General features: G+C 43.2%; 1 protein-coding gene across 12 annotated transcripts in view; it reads right to left on the minus strand.

The window, feature by feature from the left end:
- MEIS2 (Meis homeobox 2) overlaps positions 1-26,404 on the minus strand; it is a 360,641-nt gene that overhangs the window by 5,514 nt on the left and 328,723 nt on the right. For all 12 annotated transcript variants that reach the window (XM_053285506.1, XM_053285433.1, XM_053285587.1 and 9 more), the window contains one exon: positions 1,127-1,185. In XM_053285506.1, the coding sequence (XP_053141481.1) occupies positions 1,127-1,185 (59 nt within the window). The remainder of the gene's footprint in view (positions 1-1,126; positions 1,186-26,404) is intronic.

Consider the following 26,404-nt stretch of genomic DNA (forward strand, 5'->3'; position numbering starts at 1 on the left):
GAAGTCATAAAGAAGACTGGAAATTCAGTCTTGTATTAAATCAGCTGACTTACCTTCAGTGTGAAAAAAGTACTATAAGTATTACTTGGAGATTAGTAATTACTGCATAAGCATATTCAGTGGCATGTATTTCAATATGGGAGCTTATGCTTTCATTTGCTGTGATCATGATTATTACTAGTTTTAAGCACACAATTTACACTCGTATAAATTATTCTGACCACCCTTTGTACATATAGAAATATGCTGAACATATTTTATTTTTTTTGTTTAATCAGTGTTAATGGCTTTTGTTTTTATCCCCCCACCTATTTATGGAAAAGAAATTCACTGCTACACATAAAGATTTCTCCCGCAGGATTAATAACCTTTCCAGACCTTTAAAGTGAAGCAGCAGGCAAAATCCCCATCAAGTTAAAGCCCAGTTATCACCACATGGAGAATTGTTTTATCCAATAACTTAATTGCAGAAACTTCAACTCCCTAGTAAGGTAAGGAAATGCATATTACACTGTGAAGTGATTACTACTTGGCTCATTTGTAGTTCTGAACTTATATAATCAATATTTTAAAGGTGGGGGAAGATGGTGCTAGAATTTTAGTGGTAAAATACCTGGTGCATTGATAACTCAAAGTAATAACTTTTAAATATTTTTGCCAGTATTGTAGCATGCCAGGCATTAGTAGCATATTGTGAATAGTCAAAGCAAATGAATGGATACAATGAGTCCTACAGCTAGCCTTACAGCAGTGAAAGCAATGCATGCACCAAGGAGTTGTGGGTAGCAAGAAAATTAAATTGTCCTGCTGATTGGATGCAGACAAGCAATGAGCAATTCAAGTGCTCCCAGTCAAACAAACTGCTTGTGGCACTAGTACTTGTACCCAATTACCTATTCAGAGAGAAAATAAAAAGCAGTTTCAGTAGAGTCAGGGTGGGAAATCTCCAATTAGCACCAATTAGTGAAGTTGCTTCCTATAGCGGAATTCTGGGGATATATGAAAAAAAAATCTCCCAGAACGCCTATTGGAAGCATTTATTTACCAGGTGATGGGACTCCTGAAGAATAACTTGATGAGGATTTGTGCCTGTGGGACTTGAATACAGATACTACTTGGAACTTGCCTGCTCGATTTGACTGGTCAATCATAGGCTGTACTATTCTTCTTCTGGCATTAATAAACCTGAAACAGAACACAAAGTATAGAAACCTGTTTGTTGCTTAGTGCTGTACTTTTCCTTTTAAAAAACATTTATTTCATTCATTCAATTCCACCATGTGCCTTTTTCTTTTTCTTTTTTAACTTTCTTAGGGTTGCAGTACAGAAAACGGCATTTTTTGAAATAAAGAAAAGTATAAACTAGGTTAGGAACGTATTTACCAGGAGACCAAGCATCACATGCAATAACATGTTAAACAAAACACATAACTAAAACTATTTCTAAAAGCAAAAATATTTTAATCAACTAGAATCCTGGCTGAAGTTCTGCAGAAAATATTATTTATTTATTTTTTCCATCCTGAGCAATTCAGCTACTAGTGCAGCTGTCCATAAATGAGGAACAGGCTTTGCTATTCTGTGCTTTCACAAGGTATTGTTAGGTCAGCAAAGCCATCAATTAGGCTGTCTGAAGTTTTATCACCAGCACAGCAGCAATAAGTGCTGGCCCAGAAAGAACTTCAGCTCTTCTGCAACTCCTGCAGTTTAAGCCTGTAAAGTCAAGGGTCATTTGGAGGTCAGTGCCAGCTGGGGGCGACCTTTTCAACCAAGAGTAGGACACCCAGGGCAGAGAGCATAAGGCAACTTCCAACCATAAACTGGGGCACCTTTCAACTTGATAAAAAGAGCGAATTGCAGGTACATGTGTTTAATATTAGGCCCCAAATAACTTCTTCTCCAATCAGGTACCATAACTAAGGCAGCGTTGGAATCATCTGAATGTTAAGCAAAGCCCATTATTTGGTGAGGGAAGCCTGGATTTAATTTTGTGGGTAATCCAAAAATAAGTGCTTGCATATTTCCCCATTAAGCTAATACATAACAACCCACATCAGATAATCTTGCTCAAACTAACCTTAGTAAAATGATTTTTTAAAAATTATTTTAATTGCACAGTTTAGTTAAGGCCATTTTTGTCATTCACAAGACACACTTATTTTGATCTCTATTGTCTTTATCTCCATCCTTTGTGTTTTAAGAACAGTTTCATAGTTATGTTCCAATACTTATTTATCTGATATGTGTATCTCTAGGTGGTATACACAATTTAAAACAAAACAAATATAAAACAGAGTAAAAACAATTAAAACAATTTCACTGAATAAAAAGTTAAAACAATCTCATAGGATAAAAACAATGAAACAGTTTAAAATTAATTTCAGTTAAAAGCCTGAGAAAACAGGATTGTCTTTAAGGTCTTCCCAAAAGCAAATAGAGAAGGAAATGCTCTTATTTTGATGAGCAGCATATTCCAAAGCCCCAGGGTAGCCACAAAGGCGTCCTGGTCCTGAGCTGCCACCAAATGAGCTGGTGGCAACAGTATTTGGACCTCTCCAGATCATCTTAATAGATGACAGGGTTCATGATGGAGAAGGCGCTCCCTTAAGTACCCTGGACCCAAGCCAAGTTAAGGGTTTCATAGGTAAAAACTATCACTTTATATTTCACTTGGAAACATATTGGCAGCCAGTGCAGTTCTTTTAAGACTGGTGTTATATGGACCCTTCAGGTTGTTGAGGTGATAAGTCTGGCTGCTGCATTCTGTATCAATGGTAGTTTCTGGATTATGTACAACGGCAGCCCCACATAGAGTGCATTACAGTACTAAAGCCTGGAGGTTACCAGCATATGCATCACTGTTTTAAGGTCATTTACCTCCAGAAATGGGTGCAGATGATGTATCAGCAAAGCTGATGAAAAGTGCTCCTGGCCACTGTCTCAGCCTAATAAACCAGAGAGAGATTTGGATCCAGGAGCACTCCCAAGCTACATACCTGATCTTTCAGAGGGAGTGTAACACATTGAGAACAGGCAGACCTAAACAATCTCTTGGGATCTGATCCCCCCATAGTCAGTAACTCCATCTTATTTTGATTAAACTTCAGTTTGTTATCCCTCATCCAGCCCAATACCACCTCCAGGCAGTCTGGTAGGGAAGTTATGCCATTTCCTATGAGGTTGATATGGAGAAGCAGATCTGGGTGTCATCCACATATTGATAACACCCCACACACCAAGCTTCCTGATGATCTCTCTCAGCAGTTTAATGTAGATGTTAAAGAGCATTGGAGACAGTATGGAGCCTTTTGGAACTCCATACTTTAATTCTCGCTTAGCAGAGCAGAAGTCTCCAAGCAACACCATCTGGAATGTACCAGAGAAGTAGGAATGGAACCACTGTAAAACAGTGCTACCCAATCCCATGTCCCTCGGGCAACCAAGAAGGATGCTATGGTCGATGGTTTTGAAGGCTGCCGAGAGATCCAAAATGATCAACTGTCACACTCCTTCTGTCAATAGGCAATTGGAGATCATCCATCAATCCAGCCAAGGCAGTCTCAACCCCACAGCCTGCTTAAAAGCTGGTTTGAAATTGATCTAGATAATCTGCATGATCCAAAAACTGCATTGGAGCTGAGATGATACCACCTGCTCAATCACCTTGCCCAACCATGGAAGATTGGAAACAGGTCTGTAATTAGCTAACTCTGAGAGATCCAGTACAGGTTTCCTCAAATAAGGTCTAATAATAGCCTCCTTAAGACAAGAAGGCATTCTGCCCTCCTTCAGAGAAGCATTTATCATATTTACCATGACCTCTCTAATGATACAATTAACAGATGAAATAAGCCAGGTTGGGCAAGGGTCAAAAGAACAGGTTGTAGGGTGTACAGTCTGAAGCAGTTTGCTCACATCCTCAGGAGTCACAAACTGAAAGTCATCCAGTCTAATTCTATAAGAGAAGTTGCTGGACACCTCCACAGTAGACTGCAGTAACTATGGAATCCAGTTTGGCCTGAACAAGAGAGATTTTATCCACACAAAAAATCATTGAAGACATCACAGTGAGTGACTGATGGTTCCAAGTTAAGGGGAAGGCGGCATACAGTAGCCCCTTTACAACCCTGGACAACTCTGCTGGACCTGCATTTGCGGAAATGTGCTCTGTGTCATGATCTGACAGATTCATGCTGAGTCTTCCTCCACTTGCACATTAGTCATCTACCTTGGTGTTTCAGCTCCCACAGTTCTCCCGAAAACCACAGGTAATTTTGAAGCAGGTTGGAGAGGACACTTAGGAGTGATTGTGTCTACTGCTCTAGTGAGTTCATTATTCCATGTCTGCAACAGAGCATCGACAGAATCACTAGCAGAGCCAACTCTAAACCCTTCCAAGGTTTCTTGGAAACCTATTGGATCTAATAACCTTCTCAGGTAGACCAACCTAATAGGTCCTTCACTCCTGTAGAGGTGGGTTGTGGTTGAAAATCCTACCTTCACCAGATGGTGATCCGTCCATGACAATGAGGATATGACAGGAGTCACCATCCATGGAACACCAACCTAATCAGAGCACAAGACCAAATTGAGCATGTGACCAGCATAATGCATTGGTCCAGAAACCACTTGGGACAGGCCCATAGGTGTCATAGTTGCTATGAATTCCTGTGCCGCTTCTGACAACCTGGTCCCGAAATGAATATTGTAGTCCCCAACACAAACAACCTGTGGTCTATGAATATGAATATTGTAGTCTCCCACCACAAACAACCACAAACACCACCAGTGCAAACTCAGCAATGAGGTCCGTCAGCTCAGTTAAGGACTCTGTTGGGCTGCGGGGTGATCAGTACACCAACAGAAGTCCCAGTCTATTCTTGGTCCCTAGACTTAGGTACACATATTCAATATAGGCCAGTTCCCTGACAGGGATCCTGATAGGGGAGATGGTATTCAGCCACCTCACCTTCCTGCCCACATCCTCTCACCTGCTCCACCACGGAGTAACCCACTGGGAGAAGCTGGGACTAGGGGTGTGCACCGGACCGCGGACCTGCGGCTCGGCACTGGGGTGGGGGGGTCCATTAAGGGCGGGGGGGGGCTTTACTCACCCCTCCCGCGCTTTGCTGCTTCGGCGCCATAATTACTTTAAAAAATGCGCCGCAGTATCATTTGCCGCTCCGGGGCTCCTTCTTGACTGCAAAATCGGGCGGCAGGATACTTCCCTGCCGCCCCCAAAGGCCCCTCAAGCCATTTGAGCGCTTTAAATCTCGCCCCGGACCGAGTGCTAAAGCGCTCGGGCGGGCGGCGGGGAGATGTCCGTCCGTCCGCCCGCCCCCTTCCCTGCCTTCTGCGAAGTGCAGGGAGCCTTCTGCGCGCGCGTGCGCAGAAGCAGGGAGCCTTCTGCGCGCGCGCAGAAGGCTCCCTGCACTTCGCAGAAGGCAGGGAAGGGGGCGGGCGGACGGACGGACATCTCCCCGCCGCCCGCCCGAGCGCTTTAGCACTCGGTCCGGGGCGAGATTTAAAGCGCTCAAATGGCTTGAGGGGCCTTTGGGGGCGGCAGGGAAGTATCCTGCCGCCCGATTTTGCAGTCAAGAAGGAGCCCCAGAGCGGCAAATGATACTGCGGCGCATTTTTTAAAGTAATTATGGCGCCGAAGCAGCAAAGCGCGGGAGGGGTGAGTAAAGCCCCCCCCGCCCTTAATGGACCCCCCCACCCTAACCCTCCCGAACTAAAACCACCCCTTGTCCGGACCAGTTCGGAGGCCAGTAGAATGGCCTCCGAACCGATCCGTGCACACTACTAGCTGGGACCAAGCTGGACAACTAGTCTCTCCCGACCAGGTCTCTGTAATGCATACCAGGTTGGCTCCTTCATCCATAATCAAGTCATGGATGATCTCAGACTTATTTTGGATCAACCTGGCATTACATAGTAATAAAGTGGGTTATCTGTGAGTTATCAACACTGCTCTCCAAGGTCAAAGAGGTGGCAGGCCTGTTGAAATGGTCAAGAGCAATTAAATTTCTGAATTCCCTTCCTCTCTAATGGCCCACTGAATGTTACAGGTTTTGTTCAGTATTTTGTTGTTTGGACTTCAGCCCAGCTTCCTTTAAGAAGTGCTAATGATACTGAATACCAATGTTTAACCTTCTGAAATAACTAAACATGCCCATCATCCAAAATAGCTTCTTTGTACTGTGCACTGGCTAAAGCCCTGATTCAGCTCTTATTGAATAGAAATCTCAGTATACTTTAGATAAAGCTCATAATTAATATCAATAACTGAGGTTACCAGGTCAGTACATCATTTCATTCTGCGCAGGAGATGGTAATGGCAAACCACTCCTGTATTCTACCAAAGAAAACCACATGGCTCTGTGGTCACCAGGAGTCGACACTGACTCGACAGCACAACTTTACTTTTTACACCCCTGGTGCCTTGCATTGGGCTTCAGACACATGGAGTGCTAGTCCTTGCATTTTTGCCTGGTGGTTAATACACTTTGCAGCCACAGGCATCTTTAAAAACATCTCCTGCAATTGCATGCTAGTGGCAATTCCATCCAGCAGACATGTATATATTCTCCAAAGATGACATAGGGCTAGTTTGCATCTTTTTCTATACACATCAAAGCATCACTTACTATATAAACACACCAGAGTTGTCAAGAATATTCTGCTTTATAATTAGTCAAAGGCAAACGCCACACATTAAATATTGCTTTTAAAGCTTGTTCCTTTAGATAATAATGATTTCTGTCACAGAGGCAATATTCCTAACATAACACTGTGACTCTGAGACATTTCCGTCCTCCAAGACAAAGGTCTTTGATAGGACTTAATTTGTTTAGCTGCTTTCCAGTAACAGTTGCCACACTGACCAAATGGGGACTGACCTAAGCCTTCTGCAGCCAGCATGCCTTTTATCAGCTGAAGTTAACGCCAATAGAGATTAGCAGAAAAGCCTGATAAGACTGTTTTCTCTTCTGTGGGCTTCTAATGGTGTATGCAGATGGTGAGGTTTAAGGAATGAAACAAGCACGTACTGTATTTGGGCTGGTAACACACAACAGATTCCCCTCTACTTTGAGCCTTGCTGACCCTTGCTTTCTTCAGCCTAGCCACTCGGAAGGTAAATTAAATTGCTTTTTCAGTTTTTATTTCAGCTCCAACCACTTTATTATTTACATCTGGTGGTCTCCTTATTTATGCCCCTTTCTACTTCCTTGCAACACACCCTTACTCACAGGACTGCAATGCATTATGGTTCTTCATTCTCAGCAGGAGAACGCTACACTGTCTTCAAACAAATAATTAAGAGGAAGGTTAAAGGAGTTCACCTAAAGGTCATATCTTTGGATACTTGTCAGCATGTATACATTAATTTTTTTAAGCGGGGCATCATTTTAGTTCCACCCCCCACCCCACCCCCGCTACAAGAGCATTTATCCAACAATGCAGAATACTCAAACCATACTCCTTGGGAAATGAAACAAACCAGCTTTTATAGCAAACAAATCTTACAAACTTTATTATTGGGTTAATGTCAACTAATTCCACAGGTTATCGTCACAGAAATCTTTTTGAAAAGCTATTCAGTGTTCGTGCATTCTGTGTTCATACCAGCCCCTCACTTCCTACAAAGAAAGATTTATATTTTTTTAAACTTAGAGGACTAGCACAAGATGCATCTGTGTGAGCTGCTAATTGATTCAACAGATATTTTGTGAGGAAACAGTGGAAGTCCTAGGTCAGTGGTTCTTAAATTTGGGGCAGGCACCCCTGGGGGGGCCCACAAAGTTCCAGTGGGGAAAATCATTCTGAAGAAAGCACAACCAGAGGCACTTGCCTCCCAGTAGCAGAGGTTTAGTGTTGCAGCGACTACAGCTACTATACTAACCATAGGAGCTGAAAACAGGTAGCGGAGCTTTGGGAAGTTCTGGTCAGAGCTCCTTCAGCCTGGATGATTTTCGAGGGAAGTCTGAGACACCCTGTTCCAGTTCTTTTCTAATGCCAATGTAGGCTTAATGTCTCAGTTCAAAGATCCTTACAACACAGCAGCAAACGGTATACATACAGAGCCCGTTTTCATGACCACAGATTCCTGGGTAGGACAGGGTTAACCTAGGAAACCATGCTCATCTGGGGAGCTGGGAGGCCTCCCGACCTAGCAGCTCAGAACCTGGTAGCCCAGATCCACTACCCAGGTTAAAAGTTAGGTGGGAGGGAAATGGAGCCTGTCCTACCATCTTTTCTGATAGACTGCATGGCTGCATGGCTTTAAACTGCTCCCAGGAAGCCAGTGGCCATGTTAGCCACAGTCTTGTGGTTTGCAGGGCCAGAGAAGTGAGCTGCTGCAGTACTGAGGGCTGCCTCTTTGCTGTTCCTGCAATGCATTGTGGTATATGTGGAGGGAGGCCCCAGCTCCTGATTTCACCAATGGAGATGGAGAATGCTGTTGTGGCGTTTGTGAGAGCATGCCAGTGACACAGCCCAACGGAGTATCTGGTCATCTGGGAGACACAAGGTAGGAGTGTGCCTTCCCTCCAGCCCATCCCCACAAGCCTACATTGCGTGCAAAGGTTCTCTGCCCACAAATCTGCCAAATAAATGGGTGGGGTTGGGGGTTTAGAGGGTCATTAAACAGGAGGCGTATTCAAATGTTTGAGAAGCATTGCCATCACTGGATTTAACGGAAAGATCTGCAACCTATTTAAGCTAAAGAACAAAGACTGAAAGTCTTATCCCTGCTAATTGAGCGAGAGGCACCTTTTTTAATGTGGTGATTCTCGTTATATTTATCCGGGTGAGGGCAATTGTCCCTATCCAGCAGAGCAGCCATCCAGTGGTTGTCGCTGGTGTCTACCTTATGTTTCTTTTTAGACTCTGAGCCTTTTTGGGACAGGGAACTATCTTATTTATTTTTGTATGTATGTAAATTGCTTTGCAAACACTTTTTTGTTGTAAAGTGGAATATAAGTTATTTATTATTATTATTATTATTATTAAGTTCTGTTCCACTGACTTCAGTAGAATTAAAAAAGTAGATTGTGCATCACTGCACATGGCCCTATGGCCACTTCACATGGCCCTCAGGATTAAGTACAATGAGTGAGTGAGCTGGTACTAGAACAGTGGTTTGCAGAGACTAGGACAGACAGATGGGTAGGCCAAAAAAAAAAAAAAAAAAAAGCTAGATGCAGGCTGCCTACAATAGCCAGCAGCAGCACAGGTCAAATGGTGGAGCATACCCTGGAAGATGAGGGAGAAGAGGGGTGGTGTCAGAGCTGGGCTGCAGCCCAGGGGGTGGGGCCAGTAAAGGGAAAGAGAGGGGAAGAGCCAAGAACAGGGGTGGTGGCAGCAGAGAGGAAGTGGGGATGGCAGCACCAGGTAAGTAGAGTAACACCTGCACTTGCTGCTGCCTTCCACACTCACTGTCTGAGGCCATCACCTCACTTGGCCTCATGGGAGAGCCACTCCTGGTTACATGTTTTGCTGAAACTCCATGTTTTGGCAGAACTTGTCAGTTCCGGCCCTCTTTCATCATTAAATGATTATCCCTGCTAACTAAGCATAGAAACACCTTTTAAAGTGGCGATTCTCGTATATTTAACAGCAGGAGAGCAACTGGCCCTATCTAACCCCAGCACAGCATCCCTCCGGTGGCTGTTGCTGGTATTTGCCTTATGTTTCCTTTTAGATTGTGAACCCTTTGAGGACAGGAGACCATCTTATTTATGTATTTATTTTTATATGTAAATCGCTTTGAGAACTTTGGTTGAAGAGAGGTATAGAAATATCTGTTGTTGTTGTAGTAGTAGTAGTAATAGAAGTAGTAGTAGTAAAGGCTCACTGACACAGGGAGATGGATCATGAGATATAGCTTTCCTGAGACTGAAACATTTAGACTGGCAGAGACTTCTCCAAGGTTGCAAGCAGGAATCTCTATCAGCCCTATCTTGCAGATGCCAGGGAAGGAACTTGGAACCTTCTGCTCTTCCCAGAGCACCTCCATCCCCTAAGGGGAATATCTTATAATGCTCACACATCAAATCAATATTTTGGTTGTACATAAAAACAGCCCTGCCAAATGAGGCTCAAGGTCTATCTAGTCCAGCATCCTGTTTCACACAGTGGCCCACCAGATGCCACTGGAAGCCTACAGTCAGGAGTTGAGGGCATGCTCTCTCTCTTGCTGTTACTCCCCTGCAACTGGTATTCAGAGGCATCCTGCTTCTGAGGCTGGAGGTGGCCTGTAGCCCTCCGACTTTAGCTGTTGATAGACCTCTCCTCCATGAAGTTATCCAAACCCCTCTTAAAGCCATCCAGGTTGTTGGCATCACCACATCTTATGGCAGAGAATTCCACAAGTAGATTATGCATTGTGTGAAAGAGTACTTGTTTGTTGGACCTAAATTTCTTGGCAATCAATTTCATGGGAAGACCCCTGGTTCTAGTGTTATGTGAGAGGGAGGAGAATTTCTCTCTCCACTTTCTCTACACCATGCATGGTTTTTATATACCTCTATCATGTCTCCCCGCAGTCATCTTTTTTTTTTCTAAACTAAAAAAGGTATTGTAGCTTTGCCTCATAAGAAAGGTGCTCTAGGTCCCTGATCATCTTGGTTGCCCTCTTCTGCACCTTTTCCAGTTCTACAGTGTCCTTCTTTAGATGTGGTGACCAGAACTGTATACAGTACTCCAAGTGTGGCTGCACCATAGTTTTGTATAAGTGCACTATAATATTAGTAGTTTTATTTTCAGTCCTAATGATCCCTAATGATCCCTAGCATGGAAATGGTCTTTTCCACAGCTGCCGCACATTGAGTCAGCACTTTCAATGAGCTGTCCACCGCAACCCCAAGATCCCTCTTCTGGACAGTCACCGACAGCTCAGATCCTGTCAACATATATGTGAAGTTGGGGTATTTTGTCCCAATGCGCATCACTTTACACTTGCCAACATTGAACTGCATTCGCCATTTTGTCACCCACTCAGCCAGTTTGGAGAGATCCTTTTGGAGCTCCTCGCAATCTCTTTTGAATTTCACTACCTGAAAGAGTTTGGTATTATCTGCAAATTTGGCCACCTCACTGCTTACCTCTGCTTCTAGATCATTTATGAATATATTAAAAGACAGCGGTCCAAAAAAAGATCCCTGGGGGACCCGACTTCTTACTTCCCTCCATTGTAAAAACTCTCCATTTATATCTATCTTCTGTTTCCTATCCTTCAACCAGTTGCCAATCCACACATGTACTTGTCCCCTTATCCTATGACCGCTAAGTTTCTTCAATAATCTTTGATGAGGAACTTAGTCGAAAGCTTTTTGGAAGTCCAGGTAGACTATGTTAACCAGATTACCTTTATCCATACACCTGCTGACACTCTCAAAGAACTCCAAAAGGTTAGTGAGGCAAGATTTACCTTTACAGAAGGGCGCTGCTCGCCACCTCCTCGGTGGCGCGGCCAGTTTGTCCCAGCCCCTTACCCAGGAGCACGCGAGGCTTGGAGTTGCTCCCGGGGCCCCGGCGTCACTTCCGGGGCTGGCCAGAAGCGCAGAAGCAGGCAGTGCGCCTGTGCCGGCTCAGCCCAACCCCGAATATAGAACCCGTCTCTCTAATATGCTACCTTTTGACAATCAGTCAAAGGAATAATATCTTCACTATCTCACTCACTAATGCCCCTCTCCTAGGCTAACTTAGTTAGTAGTTTTGACTGTTTTTCATAAAGCTTTTTTCTAAGTAGTTAAAGTTAGAATTGGTCTACATGCATTTTGAAAGATAACTAGCAGGTATGGCCTTAAAAGGTGGACAGTGCTAGAGTACTCTACAAAAGGAGAGGGGCTTTGCTCATAAATAACTTCAGTAATTCACCATCTCCTTCCCCGTACTTGTTATGTGCGAACATGAGTTTCTTGTTGCATCTTCCCAGTTGTAGAGCTAGGTAATTCCAGAGTTGGGATCTAACATCTTATGGTTACCCCTGTATAGAAGTTTTGAAGAAGAAGGGGAAGAAGAAGAAAGCAACTATGTTATTTGCAGACAATCTAAATTACTCTAGGGCAACTTTCCTGTCATGTGTGCATACATGAGGAAGGGAGGGAGGGAGGGAGCAGGAGGGGTATGGGCAGAAGAAAAAAAGGTGGGGGAGAAAATAAAACAAGGAACGGGGAGGAGAAAAAGACAAAAGAGAAGTGGGAGGGAGGGAAGGAGAGAGAGAAAAAGAAAGAGAGAGAGAGAGAGAGAGAGAGAGAGAGAGAGAGAGAGAGAGAGAGAATCTGAACTTCTGAGGCTTGTATTAAAAGTATGTGAGGCTGGGTCTCTCTCTCTCTCTCTCTCTCTCTCTCTCTCTCTCTCTCTCTCTCTCTCTCTCTCTCTCTCTCACACACACACACACACACACACACACCATTCCTTGTCTCACTGTACAAGTTGTACAGGGCACTTCTTGGAGAAGTGGCCACCCACTGCCAGGGCACATGCCTCCGAGTCCTCCTGATGCTGAGTCCCTGTCCAGAAAGCGATCAGCAGCCACAACTCAGTGAGTTGTGACTGGTGACTGGCCGAAACCAGGTGTTGGGAGTGCTGGGTGGCAGGGGCACCCCATAGAGTGTGCAGGGTGCTGCCGTCCAAACTTGGGCCCCATCATGGTCCAGTAAGGACAGCGCCACTGTCTCTTCTATCTGGGAGACTGGCTGCAGCTCAGTATCAGATCTGATATTTAGGTACAGAAGGTCCAAGATTCAATCCCTGACATATCTAGGTAGGACGGGAAAATACCCATCTGAAACCCTGGAATGTCACTGCCAATCAGTGCAGAGAACACTGAGTTAAATGGACAAATAGTCTAATGCAGCATAAGGCCAGGGTGTCGAACTCCTGGCCTGCAGGCCGGATCCAGCCTGCGTAGCCCTGCTGTTCGGCCCCTGAACCATTGCTGCCTCTGCTGCTACAACTGAGAAGCAGCCATTGCTGCTGCTGTGGCCAAGAGGAAGCGCAGCTGGGAAGTGGCACTGGCAACGAGGCTGCAGTTTCAGCATGCAGCAGGGCATGGGGGAAATACAGGGGCTGGATGCTGCCTCCCCCTCCAACCTGCTTGCTTCCTTTTTCCTGCCAGCAGGGCTGGTAGCAGGGCTGACTGTGAGGGAAATAAAAGGAATGCAGCAGTTTTTAGGGGAAAGATGGGGGCTGGATGCCATCTCCCCTCCAGCTGGCTTCCTTCTTCCTTCCATCAGGGCTGGCAGGGGGAAGAGAGGGGATGTGGCAGAATTTCTTCAGAAAACTACCATATTTTTTTTAATTTTTCCTTGAGCATATTCTGGTGTAAAAGTAGTGCATTTTACTGATTTAAATGGCAGGGCAAGGGAGGGAGGGAGGGAGGGAGGGAGAAAGGATAGAGGTGTATAAAATTATGCATGGAGTAGAGAGAATGGATAGAGAAAATCTTTTCTCCCTCTCTCACAACACTAGGTTATCCTATGAAACTGAAGGTCAAGAAATTTACGACCAACAAAAGGAAATACTTTTCAACACTGTACATAATTAATCTTCAGAATTCTCTGCCACAAGATGTGGATTTTAGAATTATTATGGTCAGTGACCAGCAACCAAAAAATAAAATGGAAAATAAATTAAAGTAAAATACAATAAAATAAAAAACAGGACTGGGTAATAGAGTATCAAAACATATATATATACAAAGGTCTCAGTTACAATTAATCAACTGTTCCCATCTCAGTTTGCTTGCTGTGGCACAGAATCTTGCTACCCCAGCTGTAATTGCTGTATACTGGTCTGCCAGAAGAAAGGAGGTATAATACTTTTCTGATCGACCTGGCATGTTTTTTATAAGTGGTTCAATCCAGGCAATGTGAATGTTCCTATAATATAAACAGTATAAAAGCACATGTGAGATGGACTCGCTATTGCCCGAACCGCATGGACATAGCAATAGCAATAGCACTTACATTTATATACCGCTCTATAGCTGGAAGCTCTCTAAGCGGTTTACAATGATTTAGCATATTGCCCCCAACATTCTGGGTACTCATTTTACCGACCTCGGAAGGATCGAAGGCTGAGTCAACCAACATAGCTGGTTCCTGAGCGGAATTCTCTTAAATCTGCCATCCAAAATGGCAGAAGGCAGGGCATTAAACCATGCCAGCGAGAAAGCTCTCCTCTGGTTTAGAGTGGTCAAATTTGTAAAGTATGCTGCTGGCTGAGAAACCACCTGGAATGCTACTAAGGTTAACAAGACTTAAAATCAGATTGCTTCTCCATATCTACAATATGTTGTTTAATAATTTCTTTACCGGTGTCATATCCCAATGAAAGTAGATATTGTGGAGAGGGGTCATATCTGCCCAATTTATCATGAAGGCTCTTGCACCAATTAGAATGGAACTCACCTTTCAATACCAGGGGGGCCAAATGAGAGTTGATTCATGGTTTGTATTTAAAATCTCATTTGCTACCAGAGAAGCTACACTCAGAACACCTCAGAAACAACAGAACCCTGTACTCCATGGGTTAGAAACACATGGGGGTGCCTGGCACCCTCTGTGCACTACACCGCCACTCGCTCTGGGCCACACCAGCACCCCCCCCCGCCAAGTGGAGTTATGGGGCTGCTGAAACCTCCATTGTTCCTTATGGAGAAAAACCTTAAAGACACGAAAACTTCTAAAATCACTTAAAAACCAGCCCTTTGCCCAATCCTTCTGCAATTTAGACGGTAGCCTCCACCCCATTAGGTATTACCATCCCACCCCACTCTTCCACCCCAGATCCCACTATGCCCCAAATCTGCCCCAAAGACACTAAAAATTCAACAATTCACCAAAAATCAGCCCTTTGCCCAGTTCCTCTGCAATTTGGGTGGTAGCCTCCACCCATCAGGCACTACCACCCCACCCCACTCTTTTGGCCCTTGGACCCTTTTTTTATCCAAATGAATTCAGATTCAGATTAATTCAGATCCGAATCGAATGTGGGGTGATTCGGATGGGTCAGATTCAGACCCAAAAAGTGCAATGGGGGTGTTTCGATTCAGGTCCAAATTGAAACACCAAAAATCCAAATTGTACACCCCTACTTGGCGGGGAATGGTTCATCACTCATTCATTCATTCATTCATTCATTCATTTATTACAATAAAAACACAATTAAAATGAAATTTAAACATTAAAACAATTTAAAAGTTCTAACACAGTAAATCTAATTAAAAGCCAAGGTGAACATATGTGTCTCGACTGACTTTTTAAAAGTTGTCAGAGATGGAGAAGCTCTTATTTCAACAGGGAGTGCATTTCAAAACGTTGGGGCAGCAATGGAGAAGGCCCATCTCTGCATGGCCACCAGACAAGCTGGTGGCAATTGCAGATGGACCCCTCCAGATGATCTTAATGGACAGTGGGAATCATGGTGAAGAAAATATTCTCTTAAATACCATGGGCCTAAGCCATTTAGGGCTTTATAGGTTATAACCAGCACCTTGTATTTTTCTCAGAAACTTAACGGCAGCCAGTGTAGCTCTTTCAATACAGGGTAACATGGTCTCTCTGAGATGACCCAGAGACCAATCTGGCTGCTGGATTCTGCACCAACTGCAGTTTCTGGACTATGTACAAAGGCAGCCCCACATGGAGCACATTGTCAAGTCTGGAGGTTACAGCACATGCACCACTGTTTTGAAGTCATTTTTCTCAAGAAATGGACGCAGCTGGCATATCAGCTGCAGCTGATAGAAGGCACCTCTAGCCACCACCTCAACCTGGGGCACGATAGAGAGGTTGGGATCCAGACTGTGTACTTGTTCCTTCTGGGAAAGTGTGACCCAATCCAAAAACAGGGAGATCAAAATAATCTCCCAAGTTCCGTCCTTGCACAATAAGTACCTCCATCTTATCTGGATTCAGCCTCAGTTTGTTATCCCTCATCCAGCCCATCACTGTCTCCAGGCAGGCATTTAGGGAGGTTATGCCTTATCCCGATGATGTTGACATAGAGAAATAGATTTGGGTGTCATCAGCATAGTTATAACACCCTGCACCAAATCCCCTGATGATCTCTCCCAGTGGTTTCATGTAGATATTAAACAACATCAGAGACAATATGGAGCCCTGAGGAAAACCATGCAAAAGTTCAGAGTTTGAAGAACAGCAGTCTCCAAGAGATACCATCTGGAACCTGCCCAGAGGCAGGAGTGGAACCACCACAAAACAGTGCCTCCCACCACCAACTCCCTCAGCCGCTCCAGAAGGATACTGTCAATAGTATCGAAAGCCGCTGAGAGATCCAAAAGGACCAACAGAGTTACACTGTTGATTCCCAATTGGAGATCAGACGTCAGGCCAACCAAGGCTGTCTCCATCCCATAGACTGCCCAAAAGCCAGTCTGAAATGGGTCTGGATAATCAGTTTTCTCCAAGACTGCCTGGAGTTGTATCTCTACCAGGCCTTCTACAACAACCCCCTTGCCAGATAGTCGGGCAAGGGTCAAGAGAACAGGTGTAGGTTGCACCATCCTCAGGAGTGAGGATGCCTTCTTTATCATAAAAATTTTCCAGGGAAGGTGACACTTAAGTTAAGGAATACGTGAAAGCTTCACTGACTGGTGTTTGTTCCAAAGGCCCTGAATGAAGCAGCCATTCAACTAGGGTTAAAAGATCTGACAAATGATAAATGCTTAATCTGCTATTTCTAAGCAAGGTGATAGAGTAAGTAATGGCCACTCAGTTTCGAGTATGCTTGGAGGATGTTGATTTCCTGAATTCATTTTTAGTTCGTCTTTAGACCTGGATATGGAACTGAAAAAACAGTCTGCTTGCTGTGATTCATGTTCTTCGATTGGTCATCTGTCTAGCACATGTGTATTCTGTTCCAGTGCACAGTATTCACCTAGAATATTCTAGAACACTAGCAAAGAAGCTAGCACTCTTGCCCCCTCCCTTTAGGGAGTTTTTGCTATATGCACATGCCTTCAGGGCCAGGGCAAGTGCCCTGCTACAGAAGTACAAATATAAGTGAGAGATTACCCCAGAAAGTAAAGTAAGTGTGTGTGTGTGTGTGTGTGTGTGTGTGTGTGTGTGTATACAGCTGAATAAAATCTTACATGTGTACAATGGAAGAACATCAGCTATGCAAGTGATAGTGACTATGTGGGTGGTTAGAGAATTGGCATAACTAGTGGACAGCGCTGCTGCTGTCATCAGTAAAATAAGGACTGCTCTGCTGAAAGCTGCAGCTGCTTTTGCATGAACATACAAGGCATAAAATTTCTGATGTGGCAGCTTTGGCTCCCTGGGCTTTGATTAACTAAAAGTAGTTTTACTTGGTATCTTAACTGGGAAGGTCTGATTTTCTCCATAGTTGGTCAACCTTTCAAAGGATTGAGCAAGTTGACCATAGGCTGTACCTCCTTAATAAAGGCTGGCATACAGATACCCAACCAGGAGCCAGTTGTTATGTACAGAAATACAATGATGCTATGACAATGAAGGTAGGTTGCAATTACTGCCATGTTTTTGTTAAGAGCTCTTGGGGAAATGAAAACCTAAAGGCTAGAACACACTACTGGTAGCAATGGTCCTCTGTTGTAAACTAAAGAAACTTCCTGCCAGATCAGGCAGCAATATGGAAGCCAATGTCTTTTAAATCTGTGGATGTAACAAAAACCCAGCATTTAGAGGAGCAGGTCTGTTGCCAGTTAAATAATCTGGTACCTCCTGGGTTTGATGAAGAAGTTGGCACCCAGAAGGTATGAATAGGATGAAGGCTTCTGGCATGGTAAAGTAATGGGAATAGATGATGTTGACATTTTTGGACCAGTTCTATTGCTCCTTTCTGGAGGAGAGTTTGTTGGAGGAGTGAACACAAGGAACCCACAGTGTGTGTGTGTGTGTGTGTGTGCATGTGTGTAAAAGTGGCATGTCTGACATGTAGTGAGAATCCAGTGATGCCTAATAATATATTCTCAGGCATTAACAATGTTTGATAGTTTTGAACAAAAGAAGGCAGTTCATACTACCATAATTAGGGTAGGACAAATGTGTCCTGCCCTCCACTCTTCATGTCTATCCTCTGTGGACAAGCATTCTTTTACATCCCTAGAAGTCCTCTGTAACTAGATTTACAACACTACATCTTCCAAGTGGATCCTTTGACTTCTGACGACAGCTCACACAATCATAATTTGGGTAGGACAAGAGCTGTGTATGCTCCAATTTTGTTATCATATATGAGAGAAATAGCAAGGTTGGCGGGGGAGAAAGTGATCTTCTGGGATAGAAGAACTGGATTGAACAGCACTGTCCTACTCAACTCTAGAACCCAGCACTTTACTGAGGTAGGAGGAATCTTCTAATCCAGCTTCTTTCTCCCAGATAATCACTTCCACCCCTCCCACCTTGCTCTTTCCTTGCTGTTTCAAAACCACCTTCAAAACCACCTTGCTGTTTCAAGAAACCAAGGTTAAGTTAAGTATACCTGCCAACAAGTAGTAGAGGGAAAGACTGGCTAACATGGAAAATTGAATGGTTTATCATCTCATTTCCCACAATATGTGGGGAAATATTTTTTGTTCCTATTCACTAAAAACAGAAGCAAGACCAATAGGTTCACCACCCAATGAATGGCCTTCAAAGGGTTCTGAGTTCTAATTGTTACCATCTGGGTTATATTCTAATCAGCAACTCCGAAGAGAAATTTTCTGAATTCCTTTTTATTGTTCTCTCATTTTCATTCAGCTGGAACCTTTGGAGGGTTTTTTGTTTTTTTTAAGTACTAAAATAATGTGGCTTACGAAAAAAGGGAGGAAGAGGATTGGGGCTTTTTTTTTTTGGTTCATGGATAAGTAGTGTGTGAAAATGGTGATAATTCATTCACAATATATAAGAAACATTTTTCGTCAGGTTTTGTTCCAGCTCACTGTATGGCACTGACATTTTCAGTAGAGGGCTGGCATGCCTTAAGTATGCAAAAACAAATCCAAATTTGTTCACTTTTAATGGAAAAATTAATCTTTGGCCAAATGACATTTCAGAATTTGGAATGTACATATGACATGGGTCCTGCTGAGAAATTTAATCATTTTCAAATTGAATAGAATCCATTTATCCTAAAGAGTAATTTTATTCTTCAGCAAAACACTTTGGATAAAATCTTATATGCTCATAGCACATGGGGAAAGTGCTGTAGCAATATATTTTAAAAAGTGTTATAGCTATAGATGAAGAAAGGCTCGGTCTCCCTTGGGGAATATTAGTTTATCTCATATATGGGAGATTGGTGCTTACCCCACCCTACTCCATTCATAATCAGAACAGAAGTATTAATATAAATTACATTATCATATATTTGGTAATAGACAAAGAGCTCCTTGTATGGTTATGTAAGCTAAGGTTATGTAAGTGAGCAAGAAAGTGCAAACCACAGATTAATGAACATCAAGATGGATATGCATTGCATGCACATATGTATGTACAGTGGTCCCTCGACTTACAAACTACTCGACATAAGTATTTTTCGAGTTACAAACGGCAGTTTTAGATCCGGTTTTAGATGCGGTTTTTTCGACTTACAAATTTTTAGATGGGGTTTCCTCGACTTACAAATTTTACATGCGGTTTCCTTGACTTGCCTGCCTGTTTACTGCCTGTTTATTCTTGAAAAGAAATGTTCCTGTGCAGTTTGCAAGCCTTACTGGGGGTCTGGGTCTTTTTTCTAGGCTCCGGAACGCATTAATCCGTTCCCAATGCATTCCTATGGGAAACCGCTTTTCGACTTACGAATTTTTCGACTTACAAATGTGCATTCGGAACGGATTAATTTCGTAAGTAGAGGGACCACTGTACACTAATGTGGTAAAGGCTTTAATAGCACCTTTTATTTTTGTCATAGTTATGAAGAGTTTTATACCACAGGACCACTGTGCAATGGTTTCCAAACAATCCTAGTGGTTTGCATGTGTCCTTCAGAAGTATTCATTCATTCATTCATTCATTCATTCGATTTTTGTACCGCCCTTCCAGAATGGCTCAGGGTGGTTTACAATTAAAACCAGAAACCATTAAAACCAATAACAATTAAAACAGAGATATAAATATTAACACCATATAGTAGAGAATTAGACAGGCACTTCTGTTTAGTTTTGGTCTGGCTATGTTCACTGCTAAATAATTTTTGAAATATTAAAAGATTAATGAGCTTGACTTGTATTTTTCAGCTGATATTATGGTAAAGTCATCTGAAAGATGGGTGTCAGATGTTTGGACAGGGGCGCAATTTCAGTGCTTGCCCTAGGTGCTATTTTCCCTAGATATGCCTCTGGGAGGGAGGGTGGGTTTCCCAGTGACCTTTGCCAACATAATGGGAACACACACACGCCCCTTGTTATCCACCGTCCAAGCAATATAGACCCAACCTCATTATCCACAGTACAGCAGTTTTGTGTATCTGCAGCTTTTGGCGTATGGTTCTGTTCTTGTATTGTGCTCTTCTTGTATGTGCTCGGGGGTTGTGAGAGGAGGATGGAGGAGTGCTTTCATTTGCATGTGCAGAGTCTTTTGTGCTTCAAAAGTACATTTTTAAGGACATTTGGCAACCTTGCATAGCCTTTGTTGTCCTTAGAGAGCCAGTGAGAGCCTTTAGGAGCCACTGCTCTAGAGCTTTAGAAGCCTTTGTAGATATATTTCTGTGGAGCCTTTGCAAACCTGTGGGAGGCCTTTGGGAGCCTTCTTGAGCCATTACTGTGGAGCTTCTTGGAGGAGCCTCTTACAGCATCATGCAGCCCTGGCAAGATGCTAATTATCACTTTAATAAATTTAATTTTAATTTTGATGAAATTCTATATTTTAATTAAAAATTCAAATAAAAATTAATTTTAATCTTGGTAATTAATTATAGTACTTTACTGTATAACTCTAGTTAATTTAAATGGCAATTATAATTTTAATTATCCATTAAAATTCATTTTAAAGTACTGTACAGTACCCATTAAAATTGATTTTATGTATCCATTGAAAATTGATTTCAGTGGACTTTTCAATATGGACCCTGTAAAAAAAATTTCAAGCCTTTTGGTTGGCTGTGGCAAGGATGATGGTTTCTGCCAACACGTTTTCGCAGTCTCCATGAGCGCAGCATTCATGGAGAGGGAAATAAGAGAGCATGCATCAGCATCAATAAGGCCATAGAGTGGGTCGATATCCACTTTACTTTGTTTGATAAACTGGACTCCCAGGGAGGTTGCCATCCCGGAGATGAAGTCCACATATGGTTCATAGTCCTCCAATGGGGAGCCCAGATTGGGGTCTACAAGGAGATCAATTAGTGACGATCCTAGGGATGCTGGTTCTGAATGGGTGGATTGTGCTTCCTCCTCCTTATACTCAGAATCCTGTTCCCTAGTGTTATCATCACTCTGATCAGGTTAAGTGTTGTCTACTGGCGTTGCAAAGGATTTGTTTGGTTGTGGCTGATATGTTTCCAGAAACTTTGTGTCTGATAGCTGGGGCTGTGGGCCTGGGTCCAGTGTCTTTGGGACCAATAGATGGTGTACTGGAAGTTCCTGAGGTATTGGTGTTGGGTGTTGGTTGGGTGTTGGGTCCAATCACATGGCTGACAGTTGCTGCTGAGGTGGCAGGATGTCTCTTGGAAGGTCTTGAAATGCGCTCCTGGAGGTTTGAGAAGTCCAGTGTTAGGTGCCTGAGTGGTGAGTGGCATTGCGATGGCCAGATGTGCTGGTAACCCCACTGGTCTAGCTGGGGTTGCTATGGGTGATTTGGATATGGGTCTTGGTACTAGCTGGGAGGCCTATGCCAGGCCCTGTCCACTCAGTCATCGAGTTCGTAGACCTGTCAGTATGGGCCGGTGTTCTGGTAGTTCCTATAATCCAGGCATTTGTCCTAATTACTATAGTACTTGTCTCCATAGTAGCCATGTGTGGGGTCTTGATGTCTCCCAACATCGGTATCAGGGCCTCTTGTCTATGAGCTTGACAAGACATAGAATGAGATTGACCGAAAATCTTCAGTTTTTGATCTGGACATAGCTCTTTGAGTTTGGAGCGCAGAGGCGTATCTAGGGGAAACAGCGCCTAGGGCAAGCACTGGAATTGCACCCCCTGTCCAAACATCTGACACCCATCTTTCAGATAACTTTACGTTAATGTCAGCTGAAAAATACAAGTCAAGCTTGTTAATCTTTTAATATTTCAAAAACTATTTAGCAGTGGATGTAGCCAGACCAAGAAAATTCTGGAAAACGACAAAGTTTAGTATGCTGGGGCTCATGAAATACCCAAATATTATGCGGAGGTGTACTTGGAACATAGGAAACTGCCATATACTGAGTCAGACCATTGGTCTATCTAGCTCAGTATTGTCTTCACAGACTGGCAGCCGCTTCTCCAAGGTTGCAGGCAGGAATCTCTCTCAGCCCTATCTTGGAGAAGCCAGGGAGGGAACTTGAAACCTTCTGCTCTTCCCAGAGTGGCTTCATCCCCTGAGGGGAATATCTTGCAGTGCTCACACATCAAGTCTCCCATTCAGATACAACCAGGGCAGACCCTACTTAGCTATGGGGACAAGTCATGCTTGCTACCACAAGACCAGCTCTCCTCCCATAAAAAAACTAAATAGAAGTGCCTGTCTAATTCTCTGCTATGCACTGTAGCATCACGATTACATGTTTTAAAAATAAATGGAAAATTTGACTTTTCCCAGATGCTCTGAAAATAATTAAACGATATGCAGAGTAAACTGTGTCACTGCTTGGAATATATTCTAGTATTCCAGAAGGCCAGTTAAAAAGAGAGAAAGAGCAAGAAACTCCCAGTGGGCCTTAATACTAAGGATTTCACATTGATTCAAACTCACCATTAATAGCCATATTATTAAGACTTCACATTTAACTCACTTATCACAAGCAAAGTAAGAGCAAATGGATACAATCTTAGCTCATAAACTTCAGCTCATTATTCACAAGCCCTGATTCTCTGTACATAGTGCCAATCTGAATATGTGTACAGTGACTTATATTATATTAATTTTTCAAATTAATTAATTTTTAATTTTTTAATTTTTTTAATAATTACCTGTAGCCCCTTCGGGGGACTTCCTAAAGGCTGTGGGGTGCTGCAAATTTTCCCCCTCCTTCCACTGGCCTCTAGGGCCTCACAGGCACCATTTGAGCATGTGTGGTGGTCATTTTTTAAAATAATTTTTTTTAAAAAAAAATGGCCACTGAAAACAAAATTGCCGCTGTGCATGCTCAAATCACCTCTGCAAGGCGTGGCATGCCCTAGGGCCTCAAAGCATTTGAGCATTTGAGCATGCCCAGTGGCCATTTGGTTTTTGGTGGCCATTTTTAATTTTTTTTTTAATTTTAAGAAATTGCACCCCCCTTCAAGTGGCACCCGGGGCACGTGCCCTGCCTGCCCCACCCTAGATACCCCCCCGTTGGAGCGGTAGCCTAGGTCCTAGTGGACCGCGTTTGGGTCTTACAGAGGAAGTGCCTTGAGTTCAGAGTGACTGTTGGGTTTGGAGTGCGCCTCTTCTGCGTCTAAAGGAGGGTAGTATGGCTTTCTGGGTTTGGTGTGGAACCATTTAAGATTGAAGGTAGGTTGTTGGTGTACCTCTGCATTGGACTGGTCCAGGACCAAGTGTACCAACCCCAGTGAGTCGGGTTGCAAGGGAGAGTGCTCCAGAGGCAGATGGTCTCACTCAGGTGAGTCCTGGGCTGTGTGAGGAGCCTGTGTTGCCAGGGATACTTGTGATGGCCTTTCTTCTTCTTCTTTTTAGGCAGAGCCATGGGGTCCTCCACAGGCGGCTTTCTTTTGGCAAGGCCCACCAGATGCCTCTGAGAAGCTCATAGACAAGAGGTAAGGGCATGCCCTTTCTCTTGCTATTGCTCCTCTGTAACTGGTATTTAGAGGCATCTTGCCTCTGAGACTGGAGGTGGCCTATACTACCAACTAGTAGCCATTGATAGATCTGTCCTCTATGAATTTGTCTGAGCCCTTTGGCTGACAGTCTTTGAACTTGATCGCCTTACAGAGTGCAAAATCAAGTTCAAAAGGCAGCTGGAGGCTGCTTTGCAACCCTATAAGGACACTTACTGGGTTCTGCAAAACAAGGGGAGGCAAAGGACCATCACCAGTTACTTTGAAAAGGTAGCTACACCCATCAGCACAGCTACGGAATCATCATTGGAAAGTGACACTTGAAGCACTTTCCATGGCTTCAAAGAAGAAGAAGATGATGATGATTATTACAATGCCATCAGCAGGTCTGCCTCTGCAGGGCTTGCTTCTGGAATCTGGTCTTTGCTCAGACTGGAGCTGGAATGCTGCAAACTCCAGCAGTGGAGTGAAGACATTCCACTGCTTTAAAAACTTGATTCTTGCTGCTGCAGGCCAGAGACAGGAGTGCTACAAACTCAAGAAGTGGAGTGAAGAACTCAACTGCTTTTTAAAATTGATTTTTGCTGTAGCAGGCAAGAGACCGGAGAGAGATATGGAGTGCTGCTAACTCCAGCAGTGGAGCACAGCAACTCCCAAGTGTTTCCCTGTACTGAACTGGATTTAATTCTATGCTGCCTCTTTGGCCAACCTACCAACTGATCAGGCCAGGGGTTCATGTTGCTAAGTGTTGGACTTCTTTTGGGGTGGGGTTAGTGTTAGGATCACGATTATGCATTACTGGAGGAGCTGGGGGCCACTGCTGGAGCACCAGGAGAGTGGGAGAGTGGAAAGCTGAAGTGGCCAAGGTATGGTGCTGTGCTCCATCCTTATTTCTGCTTTCCCTCTGTCTTTTTGGTGATTTTTTGGTCATTTTCCAGGGCTCCAGAACCTAACCTCCTCAATTCACATGGACTCAAGGTTTCATTATTTGCGGTTTCATTGTCTGTGGTTGTAGGCTGGAATGGAACCCTTATGAATAACAACGGCCGCCTGTATAGATATATACATTGATATACATGTACATACATGTATAGCTGTATGTACATACATACTCACTCACTAGGAAGCACAAGACAGACTCAAACTATAGCTGAAATCACTAGATACCAATGAAGCTATTAGTGGAAACTTGTATGTAGACCAGCTCTATGCATATTTACTTGGAAGTAAATCCCACTGAGTTCAATGGTACTTGCTTCCAAGTAAGCATATTACTTGGTAATATGGTAAGCCCCTAGGCCCAGTTCAAACATCACACAGAATCAAGATTAAACCACAGTTCCATACAGTTCCTGAGCCTCAGACTAATGAACTCTTCTCCTGCCCTGTGTATGAATGGAAGGAAGGTTCTACTTTCAAACCTAGTTTAAAACAAACCAGGATTTGCCATGACATCAGAACCTGTCACCTTTTTACTTTTGGAAACAAGCCAGGATATGAAACATGCAGAACCATGCTTTGAACCTGTTTGAATGTGATGACTCAGTCAGATTACTGAGTCTCAGTAATTAGGATCATGCATATGATAGTTGGTCCAACAGTCTGCTGCAAACAAAACAAATATAGATCATAAGTTGTGTAATGATGATATCCTGTGGTATCCAGTTAGTGACTTGAATTTATAGGTGATTCCTATTTGCTATTTTTCCACTTTTTAAAATATAAAATATAAGATAGCTGCAAGACTGAATGATACCAGTCCATTTTGCATTAGGAAGTGTATAATGGGTGATGGAATAATCCATTATACAGGATTATAAATATACTGCAAATCCCCACAGTGAATAAATAACCAGTTACAGAAGTAAATAAATCTCCAAATATTAAGTGTAATAAAGAATTGCTGCTACACAAAGACATTGATAGACATCGATTTTCATTATAAGCTTTCAAGCATTTTTAACCTATGCAGAAAATTATTTTTTATTTCCCCTGGAATTCAGAATGGTAATGAACACTATTCTGTGAATGTAATAACATTTGATGCCACATAACAAAATGTCTCAGCAGGTCATGATTTCCAAAGTAATGTCAGCTGCCTTTCCATAATGCCATAAGATTATTCATATGCAATTATTTATCATACTATAAGAGAGATATTTCATAAGTACTTGAAAGGAATGGAGGAGACAAACAGACAGACATCCTTAGCTATTCGTATCTACAAGATAAAATGCTAAGTCAATAGACATAAGTCGTACTATATTGCCTCATCCTGAACTTGATTTATTGCAGATGGGAATCAACTGGAAACCAAATGACTTTGAAAGTTTTACTGCTGATGTTAAAATTCCAGCTCTGTATACATACATTTTATAGAAGCACTAAGTACAGCTTTTGCAAATTTGAAACCTCTTTTTGGGGGGTTGTGCATTGGAATAACCTTACAATGCATAAAATAGGTTCCTTTCATGTAATTTGTAAACTGAC

Source organism: Hemicordylus capensis, chromosome 1 (assembly GCF_027244095.1).
Source record: "Hemicordylus capensis ecotype Gifberg chromosome 1, rHemCap1.1.pri, whole genome shotgun sequence".
Classification (NCBI taxonomy): Eukaryota; Metazoa; Chordata; class Lepidosauria; order Squamata; family Cordylidae; genus Hemicordylus; species Hemicordylus capensis.